We start from the raw sequence: 18,660 nt of genomic DNA, 5'->3' as shown, positions 1-18,660 counted from the left end.
TGCACATGGACCTTTATTTTGAAGTCAGAGAGCTCTTGCCCTTGAATCCTCTTAGCAGATTAGCCTTTCAAAAGCAAACCCTTCAGCTGCCCTGATGAAAGTCTGAGGTACACTTTAATATACTGTAGATACAGATAGATACAATGTCAACACTGTGCGAGATACCATGTTTTCACAATGTCAGATGAGAACCAGAGAGATTCAGAAGAGGACAGCGATGATGACGACAGTGAGAGTGGATCAAGCAGAGGACGATGTGGTTCATCTTTCACCACTATATTCAATAGTTTCATTTCAGGTGGGTTATGGGCATTTCAGTCAGTCAACTTGAATTGAAAGCATAGGAGTAATTAATACTGTTCTTTTTGACTGTACTCCATATTTAAGTGTCTCAACCGTCAGTGAGCCAGCATTCACAACAGTTTAATGGATCCTGGGAACTGGCACAGGTGGAACTAATACAGAGTCATTACTCATGTTTAACTCTACTCCTGCTCCGCCATGTCAAAATATCTGTGTAATAAAAAAAGACGATATTCCTAAAATAACTCGCATTACTTTCTTGTTCATTGATTCATTTTGTTTCATTTTCAAGTGCTGGTGGCTTTATCTGCAATGTATGATATGAACAGTAGAGGGCAACGTCGCAGCTCGATGACACCATTTGTTGACGGTGTCGTCAAATGTGCGACAATTAGTGTAGTCTTTACATGGTAGTAGAACAACCAGGGCAGAAGTTAGCTCGCAGTTTATCACTAGATAGCTAGAAAATAATGCATTTGCTTGAGAATTACTTGATTAATTCGGCAAATATTAACTTTAATTTAAATGTAATGTGACGATGTATAATTTGCTGTTATTGGTTCGTGCGGGTACTCGGCGCGTCAGGTCTTCTTAGCCTAGCCTAGCTTAACCTAGCTTAGCTTAGCCTTCCAGCTATGCAGCATTGCTCGTAACAGTTTCAACAGAGATGTGTCATAACAAGGGAATGACTTTCATCAGTAACGTTGACATCTAGTTAGCAGCCAGTGTGACTTAGTTCCTGTCTGTTCATGTGCCATTTTGGTAAACTGCCCGCTGGTTGAATAGGTTTTCTTCGGAACTGGAGCTTTCCCCGAAGCGTTGACAACATGTTGAACGTCCCTACCCAGTCGTTCCCTGCGCCGCGCTCCCAGCAGCGGGTCGCGCCGTCCGGCCAGTCCGGCAGGAACAAGGTAACTTTAGCGAACACTCTTAACCACAACCGCCAGTCCGTCTTCCCACAATACAGTGTATCTATTTGTGTTAAAAGTGTTAAAAAAGCCCCTCTTCATTGTTTAGCATGTGTTTATGTAAAATAATAAAGTGTAATGTTAATAGTCGGTGGTCTTAACGTTCCGCCACACGTCTCCAGAAGAGAACACCTAACCAGGTTGTCCTCTGTGACATGACTCTGCTCATGTGCCCAATAAGGTGTCCCTGAAGCCTGGACACAGCCTGATGGACTGGATTCGGTTCTCTAAGAGTGGGAAAGATCTGACGGGGCTCCGGGGGCGCCTGATTGAAGTGACCCAGGAAGAGCTGCAGAAACACAACACACGAGATGACTGCTGGACCTGCATACGAGGTGAGCCTGCGTGGTGGTCTGACCGGGGGGGACAGGGGGCTCGTTTGATGAGTCAGTTAACCCTGCATGGTAGCTGTGGTGTTTAGCAGGCTGGAGAATACTTGATCCCGCTTGATCTTACGTTTGATAATAGTAGAATGTAGAGTCTGGAAGGACACCTATGCTCGAGCTGTGATACTTATGTCCACTAGATCAGTCATATCCAAAGACAGGAAAATTGCTTTTTTAGGATACATTCTGATTGTTAAATTGATGAGAAAAAACTGAGAGCCTGTCAACATGTACACCTAAATGTATCTATTAAGTCTCATTTGTGAGTGTTTTCAATAGCACATGCATAACACACAGTTGTGATTTATCAAACGTATATATTTCCTCAAAATGATTGGTTTACCTGTTCAAGATGATATAAGGTGATGAGGAAATTGCAGTAAAAATGGTCAGAAAGTTAGATTAAAGCATAAATTCACTCTTCTCACGTAGTACTACTCACTAGATCGGTGGGGGCTTTAAAGAGGCAGATAGAAAATTAAATTAAAGCATGGTCCCGAGTATAGGTCCAGCTTTGAAAGCACTGGATCTCACACTTCCCATTAGTGGCGGAACAGATTATAAAACTCATGGTTTGGATCATATCATGGATCAGAGTCACGGATCTGATCAGCATTAAAGATATTGGCATGTTGTTTGATTATAGCAGCTGGTCTACAAGTCTCCAGACTATTTTTAATATTTTTGCCACCGTCCCATAAAACATTTCAACTGCTCTGAGGTCAGTAAACCATCAAAAACTATCAATGTTATCCTTTTACTTTGAGTACTTTATAGTGTTTTTTATTCTTCATCTGTACGGCTCATGGATCAACAATGGTTCGTTACACCACTACTACGCATAATGCAACTCAATACAGTATCTTCTTTGGTTATGCTCATAATGCCTGTTCAAAGCCCATGTCTTTTAAACTTCACACCTCCAATTTGTATGACAAACATTGCGTTATACATTTCTCCAAGCACTGATGATGACGTAATCAGACTTTGTAAAGCTCCTAGCTTCTAACAGAACCACCTTCACTCTGTTTGACAGATGAGATGGTAAAGCTTCCAAGTTCCCGTCGCGGTCTCAACTGTACATATATGGAGCCAGGGCAGTGACTTTAGATTTAGAGGGGAGGGGGCCATGATTGTGTGATGTACATGTACTGTAATCTGCATACAAAGAAGAGAATGTCACTGGTACTCCCAAACTGCATGCAAGTCTGTTGATCCCTGTCCTTGGTTTTCACATATTGTGTTTTTGTTTCTGTTATTAATAGTCATTTAATTGGCAAATAAAAATTAATTCAGCAATAACAGTTATTTTTAATGTTCTGATTTGACATTGTGTGTGTGCTTTTATCAGTTTCTGTCAACAGAGGGCGCTGGAATATGATACACATAAAGCTCTTTATTTTTTCTCTGTATGTTCTCAGGTATGGTCTACAATATAACCCCCTACATGGACTACCACCCAGGTGGGGAAGAGGAGCTGATGAAGGCAGCTGGGATAGATGGCACGGACCTGTTTGACCAGGTATGGAAGCTGATGGAGAGTTGTTTTCATGGTACTTTTTAGGTGCAGTGCTGCATTTCTAGATATTAAAGTCACAGTACAATGACTTTATATACTAATATTTTTGAAGACACAAATTATTTTGTATGTTTGAAATGTATTGGAAGTTTATTTAGGGACAAATGTAATGGGTGATATCGTTGTGTCATTTAATTCATGCTAATGAGCTTCTCTGAAGGCATCAAGTGCACCAGTTGTTGGTAACCATCCATTGTTAAAAATACACAAGTTTCTGGATTAGAAAAAAATGTAATCAGTTTACTTATGTTTTTAGTTTACTAGCAAGCAAGTATTTTAAAGTCTGCTTAAATTTCTCTTTTTCATGTTAATCATTTTTTAAATCCATGTTACATTATTCATTTTAGGGTCAAGCTGGTGCACAATTTCCTCATAAATATATAATATTTAGCTATTAAATATTTGCCCCAACTTGCTCTTTGTAACTTATTGGGGCCAAACGAAAAGATTCCAAGGCAGTGAATATAACTACCTTAAAAGAAGCCCCAGGAGCTTGGGAGGACTGAAACATATTTCATTTGGGCTATCTTGTTAGTTCTGCTAGGTTTGTTGCAGTTCTGTAAGCGCTTCTATGTGAGTATGGGTGACTTGATGGGTTTTCACGTGTTGCTATGGTAACTTGTGTGTGGTTGTGCATAGGTCCATCGCTGGGTGAACTATGAGTCCATGTTAAAAGAGTGCCTGGTGGGCAGGATGGCCACCACAGTTATTAAAGGTAAACACACATAAACGTGTAAACAATATCTCTGCGTCAGTGTGCTCATATACTTACCTCAGTAGAAAGCACTGGGAGCTGTGTTTCACCTGAGTTTTACTAGCAGCAGCTCAGTGTCCCATTCCCATTAACCAAACCACTATGGGTTCTATTTCTTTAACATAACATATACACGGCTTGTATTTGTAAAGGGTTTCAGAATGCCTCCTATGAATCCCTCTCATAGATGAACTAGGTCTCAAAACACTCCTACCTCATTAATTTCACTCCATTTGTTTCTGTTTTCTCCTCAGCTATCATCCCTCCTTCACCGCAGAATAGCCTCGCCCCCCCTATGTCAATGGCTGCTCCCACAGAAAAAGACTCCCGGCCGCGGTATGACACAACATGGAACATCTAAAAACGAATATAATAAAGACTTGTCGAATTTTAACATGAGTATACATTCTCAATGACATTTTTATTATCTTCTTTCTGTTGTTTTTGTAGGTACGACTGGTTCCAAACTGATGCCACTGTTCATCTGGTCATTTATGCTAAAAGAAAGGTAATCACTCTTCGACTATACACACATCCATGATTCATCAAACAAGTTACTAAGCTCAGATGAAACTGACAGTGGGTGGTTGAAGAGAGAAGTAGTGTGTCATAGCCTGGCTCAAGGCTGGACAAAGGAAGGAGGTACACATTTGTCACTAAAAATAAGTTTATTCAACATAACTAAAAGATAAGTGAAGCTGAAGCTTTTCCAATCAGAGCCCTGGTGTTCCCTTAGATGCACCACTTAGACATGCAATGCAACACATTCATATTTTTCCATCCCAACTGTATTCGTGATAAATTATTTGGTAAAAGTAAATTTACAGAAATAACAATGTGCTCTTTTACTTAAAAGGAAAAGTCACTTTGTAAAGTAGTGCTTTAGGAGGAAAGAAACATGTGAAATAGTGCTTTTTAAACTTAGACACCAAATAATAAATTGTTTAGTTGAGACATATGGGCTTCCACTATATAGGTACTACAATTTTAACAGTGGTGCTCCTGGTTACTAAATTTGGGATTGCTGTCTTCAAATATGTTCTCATTTATAATCGTTGCTTTGGCACAAAAGAAGTTGGCGCCACTTTCTAAGCCATCTTGACCGGAGAATGTGCCTACCTCCACGGTATCCTTTTGGGTGAAGCTCTTTCTATGTTTTATCCATAAGCAACCATCTGACGTGAATTCTACACAGTTTTAAACGAGGCTCCAGGTGATCTGAATCCTCCAGATGACCCGACTCGGCTTAATAGGCTTGTAGAGGGAGAGGCCTGCTCAAAAAGGGTTGTCACAAGTGAGTGTTGAGTGTTTGCTCCATGAGGTCAAGCACAACAAAAGGACCCAGAAATCACTGTTGATGTATGTCTGTCCGCTGCTGCACCCTCTATGTGTGGGATTAATATCAAACCCGGATCTGCAGGCTTAGTGACCCCTCTTGAGCTTCACCTTTGTCCACCAACCATGTGAGCGTTGGCAGAACTTTCTCTATTCATCAAACACCTTTGGTCATTTTTAATGAAAGCTCCAAAGCCTGTAACCTGTCTATTTCAATAAACGTTTGGAGGATGAAGTTGTATTGTAATAAATTGGTATTATAACGTTATACTTTATTTAAAGTTTACGGGTGAACTGTCCCCAGAGGTTCCTGGATTAATGGTTGATGATAGCATGATGTTTCCTCTCTCAGATCCCCAGCTCAGGCTGTACCATTGTTGACATGGAGGGGGGTGTCTTACGACTGGAGGTGCTGCTGGGGAAGATGTCCTACATGATACATTTAAGTGAGTAGAGATGCTTCTTTCTACATTTTAATCTGCTGTCTACTACAAATACAGAAATGAGACACACTGCAGTGCAGCACATGTAGTTTACTCTTCCTTTCCCTGCAAAGCCCTTTGTAACTTCTATTTTAAAGAATGTTACGTAGTACTAGGATGGGGGGTTTGGGATTGATAAGGTACACTTCAATTCCTACAGACTTTTTGCAAATGGCAGAATAAGTTCTGTATGTGTATAGGATGAATATCAGATGTAAACAGAATAATATCACACAAAACCCTATAAAGATCATCTTACATTTCTTCATAAACACTTGTTACCATCAGTACCAGTTCTTCATCTAAACATGTGCTGTAACAGTCACTAACCATGGTTGCCACAAAAATGCACAGGTTTGTTTCTGTTTAGCAACAAGCTCATTTCCTCAATTGCTCAACGTGCTTGTTATTCAAGGTGCATTGTTAGGGGAAGTGGTAAGTGTCTGTGAGAACAGTTTTGGACAAAGAACACAGTAATGGAAATTATCCTACAGTGTGCTGAGTGACCAGAACACTAGAAGGAGCCCTCTACTATTGTAAAAGTTATGGTTTTTAATTGTTACTAACACCTTATCACAGTTTGTAGTGTTTTATAAGGGTACTTCCACAAGTCATCGTCTGTTTGGCTGCTCTGAATCAGAGTGAAATTGATACTTATGTTTTTTGTCTGGTTTGGTTTTTACAGTGAACAAATTAACGCAGAACAAATTAAAAAAATTACCAAGAACCATGGTTTGTGTGCAAGAGTATGACTAGACATAGACACACTGACTGTACACAGTATTTAGATTGCCTCATGTTTTGGGTTGTGAAATCAGTGACATTTTCATGCTTTTTCAGGTCTAGCTGAGGGCGTTGAGGGAAACGCTGCTGGTAAGACCACATCTTGATTTGATAAAGATACTATCTACAAAATCTGTATTATTGTTATTATTATTTTCTGTACTTTTTCTTCTTGAACTGTCATGTCTTCAACAGTCATCACTGCCTTCCAAGTGGGAAAGATCCAGGTCAGCATACGCAAACAGGCTAAAGGAAAATGGACCAGTCTTGGCCAGCCTTTGGAATTTCACAATACATTTCTACGCAAAAAAGACAGAGGTGAGATCCTAGCTCAAAGGAAGGATCTTTATGCCTTTAATTTGAATGTTTATTACAAACATTGTGTCACACCAGTTAGTCACTTAGAGGTGCAGGTGATTAGTGACCTTCCTCAATGTAGCAGAGTAATATGTTGTACATCACAGAGGAAAATGTGCTGAATTCAGGTGAAGAAGAACCTTATTTGCAGTCTTATTGTGAGGGGGGGGGGATAGGGGCGGAGCCCTGCATTCGGCAAAACACCACGCATCATAAACAGCATAATGCAGTAGGAGACTGTCATTTACATGCACTCTTTTCATTGAGGGCTCAGTGTGAGAGTCTTTTGTGTTTTGCTGTCGTGTATGGTGCAGTGTTTAACGCCAGCAGAGCAACGTAAGCAAAAAACAACAAGAGAAGGTTATCAATGTAATCCTCGAAAAAGATGTATAGTAAATGTAAACACACACTTATCGTAACACGGTTCATTCAGCTTACTAGGACAAAGGCTGCACTAAAGCAACAAACTATAGGAGGACACATTCAAAGCAGTGGTTTTAATGATGTCTGCGTTTACAGCGTTTACTTTCATCACACAACACTGGACATTTTCTTGCTTATTAGGAACCCAAGACAAAGTTAGAAAATTTTTAAAGTTAATGAGTCTACATCAATGATCTCCGTCTCACAGCTCTCCACTATCGGGATTGTGTGTTGGTGTCTAAGACTGAGGTGAACCATAACAGCCATGTGTTCAGACTGCAACTTCCTCGTGGGACTGTCATGCATGTGCCTGTTGGAAAACATGTCTACCTCAAAGCCCTCATTCAAGGTAAGGAATCAAGGAGACAGACTGCACTGTACTGAATACAGTGGATGTAGTCCTCTGTGCTTAAAGCAGAAACAGTTGTCTTTCAGACACTGTTCACTTAACCCATTGAAATATACTTCCACAAAAGTTTGATCAAGTCCAGTCAGAGGTGTGAGAGGACCGCTCTATAGGTCTGAATGGTCTCTGATGCTTCTATTTTGTAGAAAGTGTCTTTACTAAAAGACGTTCTTTAGTTACATAGATAGAGAACAAAACGCTGTTTAATGGTTAAACTAGACTGACAACTGAAAGAGACAAAGATCCTCTGAGCTACAGTGGAATGAGAAGAGAAGAAATCAGCACTGGTCAAAAAAACTGGAAGCTTTGATTTAAACAGGAACAGCTTCCTGTTTCAGTGTCAAGAGTTTCACAAAAAAGCAGCCGAGAACAAGCTGGAATTTACTTTAGCAAAGCCCTCCCTCAGACTTATAGTAGAAATAGGTTAGTCTAGGGTCAGCACAGACTAACTCTTTTGTAGAGGCCAGGTGCACCGTTTTTCTGGACTGGAACATCAATTCAAGATCTAATTTCCGACAGTATTCTCTCCTGTCATGTAACACTGCGGGGACATCCACTAAATGGAAGTTTGAATCATTTCATTCTTCTTTTGGGGCCAAAACTTTTGGTGCTGTTTTCTTATCTCTGTTAAAAGATTCATTAGTCAAGGAAAGAGGAACACCCCACTTTGATGATATTGTATGTGTTGTGTTATGATGTCTGTTAGGTGGCACCGAACAGTGTAAAGCAAGTCTCTAATGTCATAAAGACAGACCAGTTCAAGTAGAGGAGAATTACTCTATATAGACATTCAATACATCAGTACAGATGCATGAAGTATCTCTAGTTTACTGAGACACCCTGAAAGCATCATTAACTCAGTGACGGAGGAGGACTGAAGTTGCTCTTGAGAGAACAGAGTAGACTCAACAAGATACTTCATATGATTATAAGAAGTTCTGTTCATAATACTGTTTGTCCCTATCCAGACACAGAGGTAGTGAGGCCATACACTCCAGTAGATCAGAACCTGGCAGCTGTCTCCCACCAATCCTCACAGGAATCAGACCTCTACCTCATGATCAAAGTCTACGCTGACGGAGTGTTCACCCCTCATCTCAACAGCCTGCACGTCGGTAAGTCCCAGCCAGAGTGTCACATCACAGAAGGAAGGAAGGAAGGAAGGAAGGAAGGAAGGAAGGAAGGAAGGAAGGAAGGAAGGAAGGAAGGAACATGTGGGAGAGAGAGACTGAGGGTCAGATGTAGGTTAGCAGTCGCACGGCGTCTCCATCACTCTGTGTGTAATTAGTATGTTTCATTTAGTAAGGCAGCGTTATGCAGTGAGTGTGTTAGACATCGCTCCAGCTGCATTCTGGGAGTAAAGCTGACAGTATGCTTCTTGTCCTGTGCTTGTCGGATAGTCAAAAAGCTTCACCTTTTGGATTAGAGTAAACTGTGACAATCCAGCATCCCCGAAACCTCCCGCTGTCATTGGTCATGTGTGTCGGGGTTTTAACTTCTCTTTCAGCTCTCTTTTTCATTTGTAACACATCTATCTCTGTCACTTTTTGTGTTACACTATGAATGCCCTCAAGGAGACACATTATTGCATCTCCCCCCTCACTATGGCAGACAACTTTTCACTCACTCCAGTCTTTGATTTCTTTGAAAAAAAAAACTACTTCTCTTCTAGCTTTCGGCAGTTAGATGATGTCTGACATCACAAAGCTCAAATTGAACAACAATGAAGTATTGCATAGAAATACTTAGTGAAGTGATGGGCTCAATAATATTTAATGAGGGTTCAGTTAAACTAACATCTCAGGAAAACTGTTTATTATTCAATATAACATAAACTATCAGCCTGTTTTTTTATTAATGCAAAAGAGGTCATGAAATGAACTTCAGAGGAAATTAAATGGAGAATGGAATGATGTTTAACACGCGCAACTAAATAAAGCCTCTAAAGAAATATTGAGTGTCCAAAATGATGAGGCTAATGACTCAACAATTAAAAGATGAAAGCTGCTGAAGGATAACAACTGTGTGCTGTGATGATTTGTATTTCAAGTTTACGATCCCAACACTACAACTCCCACATCCATTCTGTGTTGTTTGTTCATTACTGCCGTGTTTGTCTTATTAACAATCTTTTTGTATTTATTCTGTATCTCATACAGACTAAGTGAACTAAGTGACTAATTCTATTATTTTGTTCACTTATCTGTTGTTACTCTCTAGGGGACTGTATATCCGTTAGTGGTCCAGAGGGTACCTTCAGTCTCCGCCCCCTACGTGATGTCACATACCTCTACCTATTGGCAGCGGGCACAGGGTTCACACCCATGGCTCGCCTCATCCAGCTGGCCCTACAGGACGTGGACACCATCAGGTGGGAACTGTCACAAGATCAGCAGACACAACACTTTATTTAACTTGTAATGTTTTGTATTCTCTTTCACTATATCTCCTCTGTCCTTAAAATCCTTTAGTCCCTTTCAGACATGAGCACATTAATGTTGATCTGATGGCACTTTAACATGTTGCTATTGTGTCCGAATTAGATGTTCAATAAACTATCAAATTAAGAACCAATTTTTCAGTTGTTGAGAAGATCAGATTCTCAGACCAGATTTTCCCATCGCAGTGTAACTGGGCCAGAAGATGTTAAGAAAACCTTCATACATGAGGTAGAGCGCTTGACCCGCAACCACAAGGTTGGTGGTTCGAACCCCTCTACAGGCAACATGTCGAGGTGTCCTTGAGCGAGACACCTAACCCCAAAATTGCTCCCCGGGCGCTTCATTGCAGCCCACTGCTCCTCCGGGATGGGTCAAATGCAGAGAACTGAATTTCCCCATTGTGGGACTAATAAAGGCTTAATTATTATTATTATTATTATTATAAACCACAGTCATAATCTGAGTCTCTCCCATATTTCCATTTAAAATGTAATTCCAAAAGAGTGAATAAATGGATATCCAGCAAAACTCTTAACATACAGCATGTAATCTGCAAGGCATTAACCGCGACTCCCAACTTCTAACGTGCTGTCACTAAGGCATGAGCCCTGTCAGATATTATAATAGAGGGACTAGAATTTACTCTCAAATAAACATTAAACTCAACAGCCACATCATTTTTCTTTTTTCATAATTGTATGATAATCATAACATTTTTGACTCACTTGCAAGTCTCCCTCCCACACATACAGATCACATCCCAAAGCTCACACATCCGTTGTCTCTTTCTGTAAATGTCCTGTCATGTCTGAATGAAGCCATAAGGAACATTCACTTTAACTGTTTACTAACTGTGATCTATCTTTCTTTTCTCTTTGCTATTCTTGTCTTGTCTCCTTTTCTTTTATTTACCCCCCGCATGAACATGTAAACTCACTTACACAGATTTTTCTTGTTAGTTGCTTGTCTTCTCTGTTGACACTCACTTTTCAAATACTGTAGATAAAAAAAATAAAAAAGGTAGCAACTCCTCACTAGCCTAACCCAATCTAAATGTTTATAGTAAGTTTTAATATTACTACTCTGGGTTCAAATGAGAATTGTTTTAGAATTGAAAGTGTAGGTGAGGTAAACAATTTCTGTTGCGAAAAAGTGAAATGTAAAGAAAGTTTAATAATAGTGGTAACTGCAACACATAAAGAATGTGTATGTCTCGTATCAAGAACTCATTCTTTGTAGGAAGATTATCATCGTCATTGTCACCTTTCCCATCCACAGTGCAGCATTGAGAAGAGGCACAGTGGGTTCCGTATTACTGTTTGTATCATTGATTCTACCTCCAATAATAAACCGTGTGTCTGTGTGTCCTCAGGAAAACCAAGCTGCTCTTTCTGAACCGACGGGAGGAGGACATTCTGTGGCGCTGTGAACTGGATGAACTGGCTGCTAGTAGTGAGAGGTACTGCAGCTGTGTGTCTAAAGCCTCATGCTGTTGTCCTTGTCACAACACAAGCTCTATTAATTATACATCAGATGAACTAGGATGTGGAGTGTGTAAGGGAGTGCTGCGAGCACAGAGCAGTGTGGGCTGCAGAGAAGAACCAGAAATGGAAAACTTACAGGCAGAGAGGGGGAGAGAAAGGCTGAGCTGTCACCAGTCCATCCTTTACACATATTGATTATTACCTAGTGTCTATCATTTTCTAATATCCCTTCATAATTGTATTTGTTGGGAAAAATATTGAAGGTAGAACATCTTATCTATGTCTGTGTCTTCTTTCACTTGTGTTAAGATACATCCACTATACTGACTGAAATGAGCAGAAGTTTTAAAAGTTCTAAATAAAAACTCAGTAGAATGTGACAAACTGAGGGACACATTGAGTTGCAGTGTGAATGCACACGGCTTTAGGCTTTACAAATACTTCTTCTACACAGGGACCTCTATGTCTTTGTGCATCTTGAGAATGAGTGTTTGTGTGCGTCAGGTTTCAGGTGGAGTACGTGCTCTCCGATCCCAGTGACAGCTGGACCGGCAGGAAGGGTCGGGTGGACCAGTCCATGCTCCAGGATTTCCTCAACAGGCCTGACGGGTCCAAATGCTATGTGTGCGTGTGCGGCCCCACTGCCTTTACAGAGCTAACAATAGGGTGTGTATTATAACCTTTATTATTCAACCTGTACCTCACGGTGCTAGTGCTCTGAGAAACTAATTATTCTAGGTTCAAAGCTTTTACAGTAAAAGGTGTTTCACCAATATTTACAGCACAAACACAAATAACACTGCTGGTTCAAATGTTTATGACAAAGTTGATTTATAAGTAATGTGTGATATGAAGTGAAATGAAATGTGTGAGCCTTTCACATTTAATTAGGACAGTTCATAGCATTTGTGTGTGAAGTGGCGTGTGCGTCTTTCAGGCCCCGTTTGGTGCATACCCAGCGTTATAGGTTATAGGTGAGTTGTTCTGAGAGCTCTGTAACCTGTGATAGATATTAACAGTTACTGTTCACCTTGTGAGTGTGGCTCACCCTGGGTTTGTTTACATTCTGTCTCATCAGCGGACAGAGATATCATTGTGTTTCCTGGTCTCAGCGGTCACTGAGTTGGTACATTGTCAGAGCATGGCCCAGGAGACTTTACTACTTATGTCTACATATGTCTATACATAGCAAATTTCATACATCGAGGTGAAACGTACTGCGAGGGCTGCTTCGTCGCTATTGCCAGGCACAATAACCAATCAGAACACAATTGAGGACTTTTAATGTGTATGTTTGGTTTGGTTTCTAGCCCATCAAAAATGTCGTTCCAGGAAAACAGTCACTTTTCAGTTTTGTATCATGACAGTCTTAACATTTCTTTCAGCGTTTAACATTTTGCTGACCAAATTTATGGTGAATGTGGTTAACTTACTCAGAGTAGCAAGACAAAGTAACTTCCTGTCACCAGTAGGTGGGGCTATGATTCAAAATGGGCCTGTAGATGTCTTCAGTACAGAGGCTGGAAATGGCAAAAATGGCCAAAGTACATATGGCTACCAAATGTCATACATTTACATGAAATATAAAGGAGGGAGCTTCAACTTTTAAAACTGTTAGGGGCATGATCGAGTCTATTTTCCACACCTGGCCACGAGACGTATCGGATATCTGTTTTCACCGGGTCTGAAGCATGTCCCCCCCTCAGAGCCCCGTAGACCTCAGAGGGATAATTTGTTCTTTTTCTTGTTCTCAGTCACTTCCTTCTCACTCAACAGTGTCTTGCCTTGTCGTCCTCTCCCTGTTGTTCGTCTCTCAGGTTGTTGAAGCAGCAGGGCTTCAGTGAAGAGGAGCTCCACGCCTTCCAGGGCTGACGGAGCTCTGCCTCCACACAACTCCACCCTGCAAAGACTGAGTGCCTGTGTGAGAGAGAGAGAGACAGAGAGGGAGTTGAGTTTAATTTATAGACTTGTGTTTGTGAGAAGTGAATGGAATGTTGTATTTCTATGCACCGAGGCAGGAAGAACCCCCCAGCTCTGATGGGCTGTAAAGACAGTCACAATAACTCAGTATAGTACGATTCTTATGATTGTGGACAGTTTGGCCATTGTCTGAAATAAAGTTGCTAAAACTATAAATTGAAACTTTGCAAAAGGTTTGTAAAATCAGTAACATATACTGAGACACATATAATCTAATGAGGTTATGTAAAATGGTGTATATGTGTATGCAATATAAAAATATAATATGAGCTGTATAGGAGAGGATCTTCTGATATTTATGGATCCTGTTGTTCCTGTTCCATGGATGCAATAGCAAGAGAGTTCTTACCTCTAGGTTTAAATAAAATGCATTATGGTTTTTAAAGGGGTCTCCCATTCATTGAGACTGGGGCAGTTTTCATTATCACTACAGAGTTGAAATTCCCCAGGTTTCATTTTGAGCACAATTTGACCATTATAAGTAGATTTATTTGAACTTTTTAAAGAGAAACTACACAGATAACCCCTGCTTCTGCTGCCTTTATAAACATTGAACATGGTGGAAAAATAAAGCACTGTGATGTAACATTGTACTGCAGTGTTATGTCACTTAAGCATGTGATCATTATTGGTACTGTAAACAATGCAAATATATTTCAAACGAGCACCTTACCTCCTGTCCTGTTTCACTAAAGCCCAGATAAAGGGATCAGAGATCCTGACTTGGTCCTCTCACATCTCCATCCTGGTGAAGAAAGATCAGAAACAGCTGTGTTACTTAAGGCAAAATTCCTGTTCCAAGTTCTCGTCAACTTTTACAGAGGAGCATTAGAAAGCATCCTGACTGAAACATTAAAAAACTGGTATGGGATGTTCACGACATAGAACAGGAGGGCTCTACAGCGGGTGATTAAAACCGCCCAGAACATCATTGGTACCATCTACTGAGCCTCGGTGATGTTGGTGAGAAGAGGAGAGGAAGTCAAATGAAATCATTCCATGTCAGAACCGTTATTAGATTGGAGTCGAGTACTTGAAGATACAGATTGTCCAGTTATTCAATTATTCTATGTGTCACATCAATCCTTTTGAATTTAAGATCTAGTATTTTCCTAACCAGGCATCTGACAAATAGGGTCTATTATATTGTTATATATATTTGTTTGTTTTTAGGAAAAGATGATTGAATAAAATATTGAATTATCAGATTTCTTTTTGAGTAAGTTAATTGGAATACTCATTGTGAATTAAAAAAAAATATCTTTACAATAACTGATGAATTAGTTGTTAGATTAATCGTCCAATCCAAAAAAAAAGAAAAGGATTGATCGATGCATATTTGTAAGGGCTTTTCTTACTAGTTTACAGATTTTTCTGGGTTTATTTGACAGTAAATGTGGATGCCATATCTCAAGCCAGGGTTTTTCTGTTAAATAGTGGCATATTGACAAAAAAATTGTAACATCTTTTGTCATTTAAATGCAGTAACCGTTTCAGAGGCTGTGCTGTCATGGTGGAGGTACAGGTGCTCTCTTTGTGCGTCCTCGCTGCCCATGTCATAGAGCTTTAATCTCATTACGTCCAATTTGTTATCTATCATTCAGTTTGAGTTTCACTGTTCAGCTGCAGGATATTAAACTGAAAAGGACTGTGTAAAGTCAGACTCTTGGCATTGTTGAGGATAACCACAGTTTAACAGGATCTATTAAACCCAAATTTAGGGTGTGTTCGTAAATAGACACTCTGAACTCCAGATGTACCATTCACACGGTTTGCACACTCCGGATGCAGCAGAGCAGGCCTTGTTTTTTTTATACATATCTACAGGAAAGCTTTTCATTTGACTATTTTCAGAATGGATTTACAAACCCGACCATTGTAAAATCTGTGATTATATGTTCTCAGACCTTTCCCAGAAACAGGCTTATCCTTCTGTTGTTACTATGGAAACTTGTCATCCCTGTGTCCATGCCCTGAACCTGAACTGCTGTATTTCAAATTAAGATGATTTTTCATCCTATACTCATCCTATTTGGACTCTTAGTTGGACTCTTAGTTGGCGACTGTGGCTCAGTGGAGAGCAGGGTCGTACTCCGCTCAGAGGATTGGTGGTTTCGATTCCCGGCTCAGTGGGCAAGACACTTAACCCCAAATTGCTCCTGCAGGCTGTTCCTGTGGTGTAGGTATGTGTTTGTATGACTGTTAGTTAGAGTTCTGATGGACAGGTGGCACCATGCATGGTAGCCCCTGTCATCAGTGTATGAATGGGTGAATGATGACATGTAGTGTTAAAACACTTTGAGTGGTCAGAAGACTAGAAAAGGTACAGTCCATTTAACATTTTTAATATCTTGAAAAGAAAAAAGTGAAAAGAACAAAATGTCCGTCTGATGATGAAAGGCATGCTGGTCAGCAGTGGTGGAAGAGGTATTTAAATTATTTACTTATCTAAGGACATAAAAGTCCTGCATTTGAAGTAGTGAAATTATGAACATAATAGTATCAACAGTAAAATAACTAATCTCAATGTTATATTATTGGGTCAATATCGATGTATATATATATATGAGCCTACTTTAATGTTGAGGTTGGTCAATGTATGGTTCATTTTAACTATACTGTTGGGTAGTTATGTCTTTTTTTTACAGAAAATCTTAATCTGTAATTCTGTACAGATCCGATGCACAGCAACAATGAAAAAAAAGTCTACCATCTGAGAAATAAATCTGAGTAAAAATATTTATATCACAAACAGACTGAGAATGTGCTTCATGCTTTCATTTTGAACAGATCTGATTACTGCCGTCCCTTTTTTCACTGGATTATAAAAACAGTCAGTAAGAAGGCTGCAACTCATACAGGATTGATCCACCTGAGATCTCACCGACTCAAGAAAGCTTCATCACATTACTCCAGTATTTAGATCACTACATTGGCTTCCTATTAAACTGAGAATTTACTTCAAAATCCTCCTTTTCGTTTTTGGACACAACATAGGATCAGGTCCCCAGAATATATCTGACCAGCTCACTGACCATACCCCCATCAGTCCTCTCAGGTCTTCAGACAGTGGCTCTATGGTTGTACCCAGAATAAGATCAGGAGCTGCTAAAGTCAAGTTAGCTAGTGTGGACCGGCTCTTTGGAAAGCAGTGATCTAAAAAATCTCTATGTAAAGCTAAACTCATAACCTTCCTGTTTTCTCAGGCAGGTGAACAGTATTATTGTGTGCAGGTGAGTGAAACACACATGAACGTATGTATGTACGTCTCTAAATGTGTGTGTAGGTATTTGTTGTATGTATAAATATGTTTTTTGTCCTCATTGTTATACCAATGTGTTGCATTTGCTTATTTTTCTTTTCTTTTTTCTTTATGTAAAGCACTGTGTTTCTCCGTAATGAAATGGTCTCTATAAATAAAGCTACCTTGCCTTGTCTTTTATATAAAAAGAACAATGCCAAGTTAGCAACATACATTGAAGGGACATAAATACAGGAGGAAGAGAGAGGAGCTCAGCGTATCCTAGGAAGTCCAAATTTGAGATTTGCAATTCAATTTATTCGATTCAGTTTATCTAGATTCATGAGTACAGGAACCCCCCCCCAAAGAAATGTATATTGTACATAGAATTTTTTTATTTTTAGCCAAATCACAAAGACCAATATCTAATTAATTGTTTTCAATAAAAATCATGATGTAATGAAATCATTTATTGAGATATTGTAGACACAATTATGTGGTATAAATTGATAATAACGAGCACAAACTGTGGCGGCTGCTACCACCAGCCATACCATCAACCAGGCTTAATGGTGATGGTTTTTTATTTATTTTGTTTAACGTCAAGATACAAGACACACAGACACTTTACTAGCCCACTTTATGTTCTAGATTAAGATCTGCCAATCAAGTTTCATTTAGTTAAGGTGTGAATGTAAAGTGTTGACAACTTCCCTTTTAGTGTCAGTCAACCTTCCCCCTGTCAAAAGACTGAGCTGCTACATCACACCTGCCTGAATGGGCCTGGATAATTGGACTGTGCCATTCTACCACAGCCAGAGGGGTGTTCTCAGGAGCCACACATGTTAAGAAGAGGAATGTCTTTTTCTCTCTGCAGGTTATGGACTGGCCATCATTGAGTCTATAATCCCGCCGTTAGGAGATGAAGGCAGTGTCTCTTGGTCAGAAGAGCACTTACTATGTTGCTTTAAACTATGTTCTGGCTTAATCCCACTATTTTCTTAATCTGATTAGTCTCTATTAATGTTCATACATGCAAACATAGTCAGTGTATAGTCTATAATTTCTCCTGGAACAGTTATGTTCATTTTGCACTAGAGTTCTTTATTAAAGGAGAAACCAATTAGTACTTTTTATAGGCTTTACAATCAGGTTGTTTCATAAAGAAGATTTATTTATTGATTCACTAGAGAAAATATGCCATATAGAGATATGCAATGACCTCTATTTTGGATAAAATATTTTATGCCATTACATAGTCTAATATATGAATCATCCAGATAAGAATCTCACATATTTCTGAAATGATTTTAATTGACTGACAGAAATGTGAGACATCTCCACAGACCACCTAGAGCGAACAGTGAGCTGACGCTAAGAGAGCTCTTTATGCATGTTAATGACCCGGGTAGACTGGTCGGTCCCAGAGGGATTTGTCTTTCTCCTGATGGTTTACCTTCACACGCTGCAGTGCACCCAGACACACAGGTTTTTGTTTATTTACTATTTGTAAAGCATATTGTTTACAAGTGTTTTGCAGCAGTTAGTATTAAAATGTGTTGGTTCATGGTGTACAGTAAAAACTGTGAGAAACTTTTGTCTCACTTTCTACTAGTTCAATTTTTGTTCATGAACTTTTTTTTGGACACTGCCTTGTGTTTTTCTTCAACAAATCAAGGTGTGAAACTAATTAGCTGGTTTTAATGGTCTCATGACAGTTCCTCTTTCTTTAACGGAG

General features: G+C 39.6%; 1 protein-coding gene across 1 annotated transcript; it reads left to right on the top strand.

The window, feature by feature from the left end:
- The first annotated feature begins 697 nt into the window (after window positions 1–697).
- LOC129109409 (cytochrome b5 reductase 4) lies at window positions 698–14,830 on the top strand. Its single transcript, XM_054621476.1, has 15 exons — window positions 698–1,214; window positions 1,453–1,606; window positions 3,079–3,179; window positions 3,876–3,951; window positions 4,245–4,326; window positions 4,441–4,498; window positions 5,678–5,771; window positions 6,648–6,680; window positions 6,786–6,908; window positions 7,579–7,719; window positions 8,745–8,891; window positions 9,997–10,147; window positions 11,590–11,676; window positions 12,206–12,367; window positions 13,519–14,830. Exons 1-15 carry the CDS (start codon window positions 1,131–1,133, stop codon window positions 13,571–13,573), a joined length of 1,548 nt encoding a protein of 515 aa, XP_054477451.1. The 5' UTR covers window positions 698–1,130; the 3' UTR covers window positions 13,574–14,830.
- The last annotated feature ends 3,830 nt before the right edge of the window (window positions 14,831–18,660 follow it).

This window comes from Anoplopoma fimbria, chromosome 20 (assembly GCF_027596085.1).
Source record: "Anoplopoma fimbria isolate UVic2021 breed Golden Eagle Sablefish chromosome 20, Afim_UVic_2022, whole genome shotgun sequence".
NCBI classification, from domain to species: Eukaryota; Metazoa; Chordata; class Actinopteri; order Perciformes; family Anoplopomatidae; genus Anoplopoma; species Anoplopoma fimbria.
The sequence above is the reverse complement of the archived record's forward strand: the minus strand, read 5'-3'. Positions and strand labels throughout refer to the sequence as shown.

What these genes read in the sequence shown, in the direction of transcription:
- LOC129109409 (XM_054621476.1), top strand. Translation starts at nt 1,131, where the DNA reads ATGTTGAACGTCCCTACCCAGTCGTTCCCTGCGCCGCGCTCCCAGCAG. An exon ending in GGCCACCACAGTTATTAAAG is followed by an intron (nt 3,952 to 4,244) that starts GTAAACACACAT and finishes TTTTCTCCTCAG; the next exon opens with CTATCATCCCTCCTTCACCG. An exon ending in CAGGACGTGGACACCATCAG is followed by an intron (nt 10,148 to 11,589) that starts GTGGGAACTGTC and finishes GTGTGTCCTCAG; the next exon opens with GAAAACCAAGCTGCTCTTTC.